Raw genomic sequence first — 10,832 nt, forward strand, 5'->3', positions numbered from 1 at the left:
ATTTCCTTCCTCATAAAACATTTGCAGAAGAATTGATTGGACTTTTCAATGAAGTGGGAGACACATTGACACATCATTCAAAGCCGCTTTACGTCTCAAAACATTCAAAGACCACTCGGTTACAACTGCAGGTAGATCAAGCAAACTATTGTATAATGAAACCAGGCTTTACATCGTGTTTAGTGGCATTGGGAGCTTTTCTTCATAAATCATCTGAAAGGGAGTAAATAAAGTGAGCTGAAGTCTTCGGACTGCATTGCTGACAGACAACGACCGGGGCAGAACCTTAAGCGGTTGGGCACTCCGCTAACGAGGGAGAAAAAGAACAAAGTAAGGTGAGCTTAATCACAGTGGGATTCTTTTTATTTTTACTTTTAAAACCTCATTGATATGAAACTTACCATTTCTGGGAAGGAAAGCAATATTTTCTGGCAAGATGCCAGTCTCCAAGGAGAACTGCCTGAACTTCTCCAGCAGATCAGCGCTGAGGTCCACGCCGCGGCCTGTCGGACCACATGCTATTAATCTGCTGCAGAATGCATGCCGGTGCTGAAGGTTGGATTCATAGAATGGAGTGTAGCCTGATGGCTAATGGTCACTTACCATATAGCTTGTTGATCACGGTGGGATCATTCCCGTTGGCCTTGATGGTGTGAGTCAGGGCGTACTCGTCGTACTTCACGTCGACCATGCACATGTCATTCATGTTCCCCCAGCCTGGCCAAGGGAGGAGGGTAGAGGAGATCACATGGATGCAGAAACGCTGTGGCTGGTGTAATTGTGAATGTTGTGTGCATACTTCTATGTGTTATTTGTGTGCGTACGCTCATCCTCACTTGTGTACGTGAACTTTCCAGGCACATCAGTCTTCTTGGCCAGATTATTCAGTCTCCAACAAGAGCCGTCAGGGCTGGAAAGAAAACATGGAAACATGACAAACGCCTTTCTTCTCAACCTCCTTTCTTTCTTTCCGTCCTCTCACACTCACTTGAGACTGGCGTAGGACATGTCCAGGTCCCCATCGGCAGTTGGGGTCAACATGGCCGTGCCCACCTTCATGCTGGCTCTGCGGTTGGCAAACCACTGGGCATTAGTGGCAAAGCCGATCAGGTACCACTTCCCTGCCATCTGTGGACACACACACAAGGCAAAATGTAAATCTATACTTAAGTAGCATTCCCCACTGTCTGCATTTAAAACACTTCTTTATCTTTATCTAATAGCAAGTTGCACATTCTCGTTTAGACGCATATTGAAGTGATCGTCTGTTACTACAAACAACTTCAGATTATTACACACAAGTCACCTTGCTTATTGCAAAATTGTGGCAAATGCACAGCAATTTCAAGTACACTGTTAAAATGCATTTTACAAAATGCACAGGAGGTTTAATACTAGTTTACAACATCTGACAAAGTCAAATGCACCTAATCTTATGCATTCCATTAACAAAACGTAATTTCCTAAAAATCAATGTATCACTAAAGATACTTGAGTCAACATTGCATCATCAGTGCAATATGCATACAGCCACCAAAAATCAATATTGTGACTAAGATAAAAAGGCCTCATAGTTCACCCAGTAATGCGTCTTACCCCCTGTAAATTGAAGTCTGCCTGAGGTACGACTTCACACGAAACCGACAAGGAGCAGAGCACGGCTCCCAGCACTGCCAGCAGTAAAGTCATAGCTACCGTCCCGGAAACAGCCATGGAGGAGAGTGTGGATGAAGATATGTGGTTGGAGTTCCGCTGACGAGCCTTTTTATAGTGGAGAGTGAGCTTACACACACACACACACACACACACAAACCCTGGAGCTGGGATGGGTTCAAACACGCAAAGCTTCAGAAAAACACATAGAGTTTCGCAGCCACAAGGTAAACTTTGAGCCCTGCCAGGGCATAATTCAATCAACCGTGTGGGAGGGGAATGCATGCCAGCGGGCAGCTACGTAAACTTCATAACCTGAAGAAGAATTGGGTCGAGATTGTATCCTGTCATGTCACATATTAGAGTTGTAAAGTATTTCATAATGCAATTTGATTTGGCAGCCTGCTGTTTGTGAGTATATGCTATAAAAAAAACCCTGTAACCAAAAGTGGCAAACAAAGCAGCAGCTTCCCTCCAGTGCTTTCTGTGGCAGGGACCACAGAATCAAATTCATCCGTCAGCAGTTGCCATAGTAAAGCACAGAGACAACACAAATGCCCTTCCAGATTGGATTCCTAATCCTGCATCACCACGAATTGAAATGCTTTCCTAGAAAACTTCAGCGTCTCCTTTACCAGTCTGTAAATACCTTCCCCTACTCATGACTTGACCAAAAATTATGACTGGTTCTGTATAAACACAGAAAATAATTGCTTTCACATCAAAGTTTAATCTGTTCTGGAGCTTTTGGTCAGAATGGGAGTTAAATGGAGAATAAATTAAGAGCATAATTTTAATATAAATGATGGAAAGCTCCAGGACAGCTAAATGAAGCTAAAAGTATGATTTAACATGCACGTTATTCAGTTCATGCTTACCTTGATTAACCTTTGAAACCAATTATTTTACTGTTATTGAAACTTTTCCCATCTTTCTGCAGGATCTTTTTCCGCTGCACAGATGCAAATATGAATCCAGGAGTGATGATGAGGAGATGAATTGGTGTAAAGAGTTGCAACAGTCAGGTGCAGGCAGGTACCTGCCACAGTAGATTCCTCCGACCTACATACCTTTCCAGTTTAAACAGGTATGTCTTATGCCCCGAGAAGTATTTTATGTTTATATATTTCATAAAGAGACGCTCATGCTAACCATGGCAGCTGCAGAAAGGTATTTGGAATTTGTAAATGTGTATTTACATTTAGACAAGGAATTATTAAAGCATTGTGCAGATTTACGAAAGGTCAGATTAACTGCAAACGTTCTGTGTCTTGTAGTCTTGTAGTCACACCAAACCCACGTAAGCATTTGCATTTGAACGCAGCATTAATCTTGAAATGTGTAACTCTGGTTTGGCAATCAGAATCACTCCACTTCATCTGACATTCTATAAATAATCTCCCATTTCACTGCTTCAACTATTAATACAACTCTAAATCATCACAGAGAAAATATGAATATAAAGGAGCTCCGGGGCAGACATGCTTACTCTGTACATGAACATCAGCTACTGTACTTTCATTGAAGGTAAGAGAGAGAGAGAAGGAATGAAAGGATACATTAATCATGAATAACATCTGGAAATGAAAATAAAGAATGACAAGGTAAAGGGAGCGATTTAATTGAAGTCAAGAGAGTTTATGGTCCTGGGAGTTTAATGTGCTGAATCTGCTGTTAAGATTTGAACATTTGTGGATGAAGTTGAAGTTTTTTCTCTGGGCATTTTCTTGTCTGGAGGAGCATAAATGTGAAAAAATATCATGGTGATGCAAGTGGAAAGGCTTCATGATGTAAGCGCTTTCCACTAAAAACAACAGCAACATATACATGAATATGATTAAACACTAAATAGACGAGGAGTCTGAGCAGAAGCTCTCATTCTGACCAAATTATTTGCTTTATTTGAATTTATTTTTTGAAACTATGATGTGCTGAAACGCAGCACTTTATCCAGAAGCAAATCCTCTTTTATGTATTGTCCTGGCAGCCAGGATGTTTGTTGACTTAAATACGCAGGTCAGAGTAACATAAGTTCTCACAACTGCTGAAAAATGTGAATAAATTACTTGGAACAACAGATGGACACTAGAGGAGTGAGGAGAAAAGGACTGACTGGGGGAAATGCACAGGTTGGCCTGAGGGTGGCACCAGAGGAAAGACCAGACTGACAGAAGTCAGTTGATAGACTCGATAGAGTACGAGATTTAAATGGAGGAAATGTATTGATTTGAACAGCTTGATCGATCGCTCCACCCAAGATGTGCACTATAAAAGTTGAGTGAAATGCAGTTCACTTATGCTTTATCAGAGTGAATGGATTTACTTATATGCATTAAATGTTATACAATATGGACTGTGGCCTTCAGCTTAATATAAAAAAACAATATCTGCAATTAAGTATTTATAGAAACCAAACCTGCAAGTTTTAAAATCTGTATATCTGGAGAGTGTAAAAGGGGAATACTGTCACTATCAGACTATTAATGGACAGAAACCATTACATACAGAACAATCAATCACACAGAGCACTACAGAGAAGCATATTAAGATAATACGGATTGCATCAGTGATAACAGTTAAAGGAGCTGCTCCAGGAAGTGATGACTGTACGCCCACAGACTCACAGGGGTCAGATGCAGCGGCCTATTTGTCTGTGCCAGCTTTTCATGCCTGTTTTCTTATATCTAATGCTGAATGATTACTCGAAAATGAGGTTTTAAAAAAGTGCTGGGGGCTTTCTATGTATATATATTCTCAAAAAGTCAAACTGGGAGGCATCAAACTCAGAGACACATGCGGAGCCGAAAGCTCTCTTTACTTGAACCTTGATTAATCTGTAATTTATCACAAGATTTTCATTTCATTGGTCAACAGTTCTTGAATCCAGTCAGACAGCATAAATTACGTTCACAACGTAGCATGGCAATGCCTGCAGCCTTACGACTCTATGTTAGTACAACAACTTCCAACCCCAGAACAATAAGCAACGTGTAGTTCTTTAACTGACATTAGCACCCTGATATTCCACTTTGACTTATTTTACAGTGAAAATAGTTATTAGTGTATTGCATGAAGATGTTTGAATGCTATACACATTGGAAGACATCGGCTGATATACTGTATATCTATAGACATACATGAGATGTAATTCTTCACACATGCATATGAACACTCTCTAATCACGATGTCACGAGCACAAAGTGAAGCTAGACCAAGTCAGTTAAGGTCGAGCGAGGAGGAACCGAGGCATCTGCCATGGTGAGGAACTCAACCCAGTTCTGACAGAAGCCACGTGAATACTCCCCTGTGTGGATGACGAGGCCCCACAGGCGGCTCTGGCCCGTTTTGTTCCTCAGAGCCAGCAGAGCCTCCCGCTCCGTCACATTGAAGCTGATATTCAGAACCTGGATCACCAACAGGTAAAGCAGTCCGCTTGTGACAATGCTGCTGTACCAAGCACAGGTGAAGCAAAGTGCAGTGCTGTAAGGATTAAAGAAAAAAAAGAGCTTGAATGTAACATTACATTGAACATATAAAGGGCCTCATGTTTGTAATGTATTTAAAAGTGTCGAATTACTTTTTGTTTTGTTTTTCATTTTGTTAACATTGTTTAAGTGGGTCTGATAATACATTTTAATTCATGGTTAAAATGACACAATCCAAGGGAAAAGTACATATTAGGAAATAAATTATGACAATTTAAAGATGGAATGTGTTCTCTTGTAAAATTTGTGTAAAACTGATAACGATTTGTCAGTTTATAATTTACAGATTAACCCTTAAATCATCTTTAAATCAGCACTAAAAAAAGACATATTTCTGCATAATGTGTGTCCTTGCTAATGCTATAGATGTGTTCACTAATATTCATATTGTATATCAAACAGGGAAGATTAGATTGGATGTAGCCTGACAGTGTAAATCCAGTATAAGCCACAGGTGTTTCAGGAGTAAGGTTTGGATTGTGGGCGTAGTGAGGGCGTCACCTGCAGTTGTGACGGAGACAAATGAGTGCTGTACCTGGACTGACTGTAGACGCCGGGGCAGTAGAGGAGAGCCGTCATTAGAGGCTGTCGCGGACAGAGGCTGCATAACACCAAACTGATCCCATACAGAGAGGTCAACACGAACACACAGAGGGTCAGCAGGAAACTGCGATGGTTTGCTTGTCCGACGCAGCTGTTTATCCTACATCGCCTCAACACATGCAGGCGTAACACAGACACACAACACAAAGTACCAGTTTAGAGCAGCAGTGACACACCAGCCCCACACGCCCCAGGTCTCCCAGGTCTAGTTTAACTAACACTTTAACACTTTAGCTTTACCTTTGGAAAAGAATGGCACTTTTTAATGCTTTGGGCACTAAATTCCATCCATTCATTAATGGAGATTACATCAGAGATAATTTTTTCAGAAATGCCCAATCCATAAAAAATCCATAAAATGTCTCTGATTTGGGCCTGAAAATGTATTGTTGGTGATATTTGATTGATTCATGGGGTGTCCTACATTTTGAGCAGGCTTTGAACATCTCAGGTTTCTTTTGTTGTCGTCTTGTGACTTGTGCTACCACGTGTCACTCAATGTCTCTTCTCACACTGTTGTCATGGAGACCGGTTTGAGGGGAGGTGGGGGCTGGAGAAACTAGAGAACGGTCGAACCGGGGGAAAGGAAGAAAAAGTACGGAAGTTAGGTCAACCTTATAAAGGTTTTATCTCTTCAAAGTTATGACACCAGAAGGTTTGCTCGTTTGTATTTTTATGAAGGGCTTAATTGAGCCGTATCTCTGTAAGCGTGCCTGTTGGTTGTCGGAGCATAATGCTAAGGACCACGATGCTAACGTTGCTAGCGGACGGTTAGCCTGTGCTAATCGGAAAACGGGACAACCGTCGCTGAAACGAGAAGACCACCGGGGGAAACTGTACAGGACGAGTCGTCGAGGACGAGGTTTTCCTGTCTCAAGACTCTGACGTCGCTTGCTTTTAAGGAGAGACTTTTTTAAGGTAAGTTTTCGACACTTCAAAAGTGAGTATCCTAGCTTACAGAGGTACTTATCTTGTCATTGAGCTCCAACATGCGCGCCAACACTGTACCGTAGACTGACAGGATATTGGTAAAGGTATTGATTGTGTATTTCCATGTGAGTTTGGTCATATAAGATATAATTAAGATCAGAGAGCTAAGCCACATGATTTTGACATAAATAACGCATTGCTGTTCACAGATATTTGTGGTTAAATGCTTGTAGATAATAGGACTATGAGGTAATAGCTTTAGTTACAGTTAAGATGTCCTGCATGGTAATGCTCATGATACCAGTATAGCTACATTAATAAGTTAACCAGGCCTCTCTGCAACTTAGAACTAGAATCATCTTCGAGTGTAGTAATTATTGAAGCACATCCAACTTTAATAAAAACGTTCCTCTCACCAATTTAAATCATATAACCAACATTGAATTAGGTGAGAGGGCTACATATGTTACACCCAACCCACCAGATACAGTGGTGGTCCAGACGCTGGACACATGACCCACAGGTTCGGCAGTGTCCAGCCCGTGGAGGTTGCAGTATTTTGCACACGGAACAGCTTCTCCCTTTTACTTTCAGGGCTTCTTTTGTTGTCTGCAACTCTGCTGAGATCCCCAAGGATGCTGCTGATCGGATGGATCCATTAAGGTGTGTTGAGTTCCTGTTCCCCTCCTGACTGTGTGCTTCGTTCATGGAAGCGGTCACCAACCCTGGACTTCTCTTGGTGTGAATAAGAGAGGCGACAGTGGCAATCATCCCAGTGGTCACAATACACACCTGCAGCTGGCTGACATCCCCGCGAGGTAAAATCTCTGTGATGAAGAGGTAATACATGTAAAACAGAGAGGAGAGCGCGAGAGTGAGGAAGAAAAGGGTGCGTCTCTTTTTTCTGTGGGTGGCGTAGTAGTACCACAGCACCAGGCCGGGCAGAGCCGTCAGGATGATGATACCCAGCAGGTAGTGCAGCGCTGCAACCTGCAGCAGGAGAGGCAGCAGCACCAGGACCGGGATCATGGAGATCTCCAGTTTGTCAATCATGGCCCTGAGTACGGGAGACTGACATCCACCTTTAGGGGGTCTGTCTTTCAGCCACCTACAGGGAACAGTGGTTATCAGGTCACAATTACAAACATTTGTAAGTACTGTTGTTCTTTTCATCGGTGGAAATTATTCAATTCCTCATATGCTTGTGCTGCATACATGCACTCTAAAATCCGTGATGTTGTTTTCACATGAGTAGATTTGTATTTTAAGTGTAAACTTGTGCCTACATGTATCTTACATTGATTCAGCAGTGGCATAATAAGGAATATATTATTATTTCTTTTACTTTGTGAGGAAATCTCTTTCGGGGTCCCAGAGGGGGAAAAACTTGAAAAAATGGTGAGGCCCCCCAGCACTGTCTGTGTGTTATGGATGTAATGGACATAGACCAATATAATATAATAATAATATAATATATAAATATAATAGACATGCAAAATGTTGCTTTAGGACTCGAATGTCAAAGTTATGAATGCATCTGTCTGTAGCTTCATGTGAAAGTGTTATTATTTTTGGTCAGACATAAAAAAAATGTGTTGTTACATAGAGCAGCCTTTATAAGTGATACTGAAAATACTTTCCACTATAATATTTCAGTAGATTCACTCAGTACTGACCCTTTCCCTCAAGCCATACCTGGTAAAGGCTTCATCCAGATCTTCACAGTCACAGCAGCATCCGTACTGGTTGATGTCACACTCACAGCAACACATAGGATCGTCTGGCTCTGGAGGCTTTAGCTTCTCCCATTTCATAATGGCTCGCTAAAGACGACTTTGGAGTTTCCAAGCTGTCATTTCAACACAAAAGGCCATCACTTTAAAACTCTGTACTCTTGAGCAATGAACTACACAATTACAGCACATTACTGTAAGGGAATATGGAACTTACTGCTGTATACAAAAATATATATCAACTACCACAACCAATAACAATCCTCAAAAACACACACACACACGACTCTCACCCTAGCTCACAATACAGTACTCGTACTGGACTCCTGTACCTGTAATGTACTACAAGATATTCTAGTGGTTATAAAAAGCTTAATCATTTCCCAAATCAGAGGATTCTCAGTTCCCAAGAGCTTCTAATGTAATTTGTTGAAACAAGGCCACTGTGACCACTGGGACAAGCTATCTGGGCCAGCAAGCACAAGTCCTCAACATTCAAAGATTTACTTGAGTTATTGTCAGCGTGAGTTATATTATTATGTCATAGAGAGCCTGATTGGGATCTATTCAGTTATTAACAGAGTATTAAGAATAGAAAGACAAAAATATAGTCAAATTTTGATTGTTGTCCTATCATAGTTTCCTAAATGAACAGTTTTTGTATGACTTCATTATCTAGTAGGGGTGTGAATCTTTGGCTTCACAGCGATTCGATTAACGATACAGTAGCTGGCGATTCGATTCAAGGACAATTTTTTTCTTTTGTAACGTTTCGATTCGATTCAGTAACTTGTAACCAAAATTCTATATCCATGAAATAAACATGCAATAATGCGAGTGAGACTATCTGTAGTCCTGTAGTCCTGCATAATATTTGATGCTGAATACAAAAATGTAATTAAACATTGCTCAGTTATTTTCAGTAGACTACATGCTGGCAGGGGAGAGAGTGTCTTAAACGTATTAAAACATTAAGCATAAGTAAGAATCACGATTCATCCGATTAAATGCATTTATATCGATTACTGGTGAAGCCAAAACGATTCATTCTATTTATTGTAGCAGATCGATTTAGTAGAATCTATAGGACTGACTATCGATTCATCGATTAATCGAATGAATCGTTACACCTCTATTATCTAGTAATACTCACAATAACTTGTTCAATATTCTAGATGAGTTAATGGGAAAATATAACATTACAAAGCTCAGATGAAACCCTTTCAGCCTCAACTTACCTTTTGTCTCTGCAACAAAAACACAAAACCATCAACACGTTGTGGGTTGAAATGTCAGATTGACTCTCCTAGTCAAAAAAAGTTATGCAATCTTCAGCAAGAGATGAAGAGGAAATTGATCAAAATGATGAAAAATGAAAACAGCAGCTCCTTCCCATCAGTTATTTGTGTTGAAAAAAAGGAAACTGGTATGTTTCTGCCGGTGGCAGTGCTGCGGCGACACCGTGTCAGTGCAGTGAGATTGTTTTCATATCTCGGATTCCCTCGGTGGAAGTGTCTCAACAGGCGGCAACTTCTCCTCCTGACAAGTGGTTTGATATTGCGTTGTATCTGCCGGCTCACATTTCCGAAGCCATTAAATAGTTCACAAGTCGTTCTCTCGCATAGCCCACTTCTTCACAGCTTTGATCGGTTACCATTTGAAGTTTGAATACCGGCATACTTGGTAAAAATAGGTGCTGCTGCAACTGAGCGAGGGAGGCAGAGAGCCATGAGGTTTTTTCGTGCCTCTCTCCACAGCTGACGGGCTGTGTTGAGGTGTTCAGGAGCTGTAAGAGCAGCCCTGACGGTCCACACTGAGCTGGACGAGGGCGCAGATGAGAAACTTGACAGGCACTCATAGATGAGAGAGTGGGTGATGATCTAGAGGGCAGCCCCACCCTCCGGGATCACATTTCCTACCACAAGCAACCTGACCTCGCTGCTGACACGCAGAAAACTCTGGAAGAAAGAGTGTGTGTGTGTGAGATCAGAGGGAAAGCCAGGGGACTGACTCCTGTGTTTCTATACATTTCACTCCTTGTATGACATTTGTGACAACACTGGATACTAACTGACAATGTGATAAGTGGTCTCTGGAGGAAAGTTTTCTTTCCTCTTGCCCCCCCCCAGCGTAGGGTTAGAGTGCAGGGTCTTATCGCCTCCCCTCTGCACGTGTCGGGAGTGTGGATTCAGATTCTTGCTCATGAACTTTTCAGCAGAGAGCTTGTTTGCCAACACAGGGAGCTTGAATCCCACCTTTACCCTGCTACTACATGTCAGTAAATGTCAATTACAAAAACTAAAACACTCAGTTAGCTGAGGATAGGGAATCCTAAACCTAAATGAGAAAAGTATTCAGCTTTTTTAAATGATCCTCCAGAACTAGGAAAGCACACTGGTGTCTGGAGGATGACCAGGTTACAAATCCC

General features: G+C 41.5%; 2 protein-coding genes across 3 annotated transcripts; both read right to left on the reverse strand.

Annotated features, from left to right (window-relative positions):
- Positions 1 to 65: 65 nt before the first annotated feature.
- Positions 66 to 1,753, reverse strand: LOC311026070 (lipocalin). Its single transcript, XM_084029393.1, has 6 exons — positions 1,597 to 1,753; positions 989 to 1,128; positions 837 to 910; positions 604 to 717; positions 402 to 503; positions 66 to 306 (listed from the first exon to the last, which is right to left on the reverse strand). The coding sequence occupies exons 1-6, from the start codon at positions 1,711 to 1,713 to the stop codon at positions 287 to 289; spliced, it is 567 nt and encodes a 188-aa protein (XP_083885519.1). The 5' UTR covers positions 1,714 to 1,753; the 3' UTR covers positions 66 to 286.
- A 2,889-nt stretch (positions 1,754 to 4,642) lies between these two features.
- LOC311025847 (palmitoyltransferase ZDHHC23-A-like) lies at positions 4,643 to 10,186 on the reverse strand. 2 transcript variants are annotated; one of them, XM_084028982.1, is made up of 5 exons: positions 9,643 to 10,186; positions 8,367 to 8,494; positions 7,153 to 7,779; positions 5,674 to 5,841; positions 4,643 to 5,133 (listed from the first exon to the last, which is right to left on the reverse strand). In XM_084028982.1, the coding sequence occupies exons 2-5, from the start codon at positions 8,483 to 8,485 to the stop codon at positions 4,860 to 4,862; spliced, it is 1,188 nt and encodes a 395-aa protein (XP_083885108.1). In that variant the 5' UTR covers positions 8,486 to 8,494; positions 9,643 to 10,186; the 3' UTR covers positions 4,643 to 4,859. The 2 variants fall into 2 exon arrangements, with proteins under 2 accessions (XP_083885108.1, XP_083885109.1); XM_084028983.1 differs by lacking the exon at positions 9,643 to 10,186 and having other exon boundaries at positions 8,367 to 8,500.
- Between the last annotated feature and the right edge of the window lie 646 nt (positions 10,187 to 10,832).

The sequence above is a fragment of the Eutrigla gurnardus genome, assembly GCF_963514095.1.
Source record: "Eutrigla gurnardus genome assembly, chromosome: 15".
Classification (NCBI taxonomy): Eukaryota; Metazoa; Chordata; class Actinopteri; order Perciformes; family Triglidae; genus Eutrigla; species Eutrigla gurnardus.

Bases quoted from the DNA above. Each gene is read 5' to 3' on its own strand.
- LOC311026070 (XM_084029393.1), bottom strand. From the start codon at position 1,713: ATGGCTGTTTCCGGGACGGTAGCTATGACTTTACTGCTGGCAGTGCTG. The intron at 911-988 runs GTGAGTGTGAGA...TTTTCTTTCCAG, and splicing joins ATGTCCTACGCCAGTCTCAA to CCCTGACGGCTCTTGTTGGA. The intron at 718-836 runs GTGAGGATGAGC...TCCCTTGGCCAG, and splicing joins TGGAAAGTTCACGTACACAA to GCTGGGGGAACATGAATGAC.
- LOC311025847 (XM_084028982.1), bottom strand. From the start codon at position 8,485: ATGAAATGGGAGAAGCTAAAGCCTCCAGAGCCAGACGATCCTATGTGT. The intron at 7,780-8,366 runs GTATGGCTTGAG...TGTTCCCTGTAG, and splicing joins CTGGATGAAGCCTTTACCAG to GTGGCTGAAAGACAGACCCC. The intron at 5,134-5,673 runs GTACAGCACTCA...TAATCCTTACAG, and splicing joins GGCGTCTACAGTCAGTCCAG to CACTGCACTTTGCTTCACCT.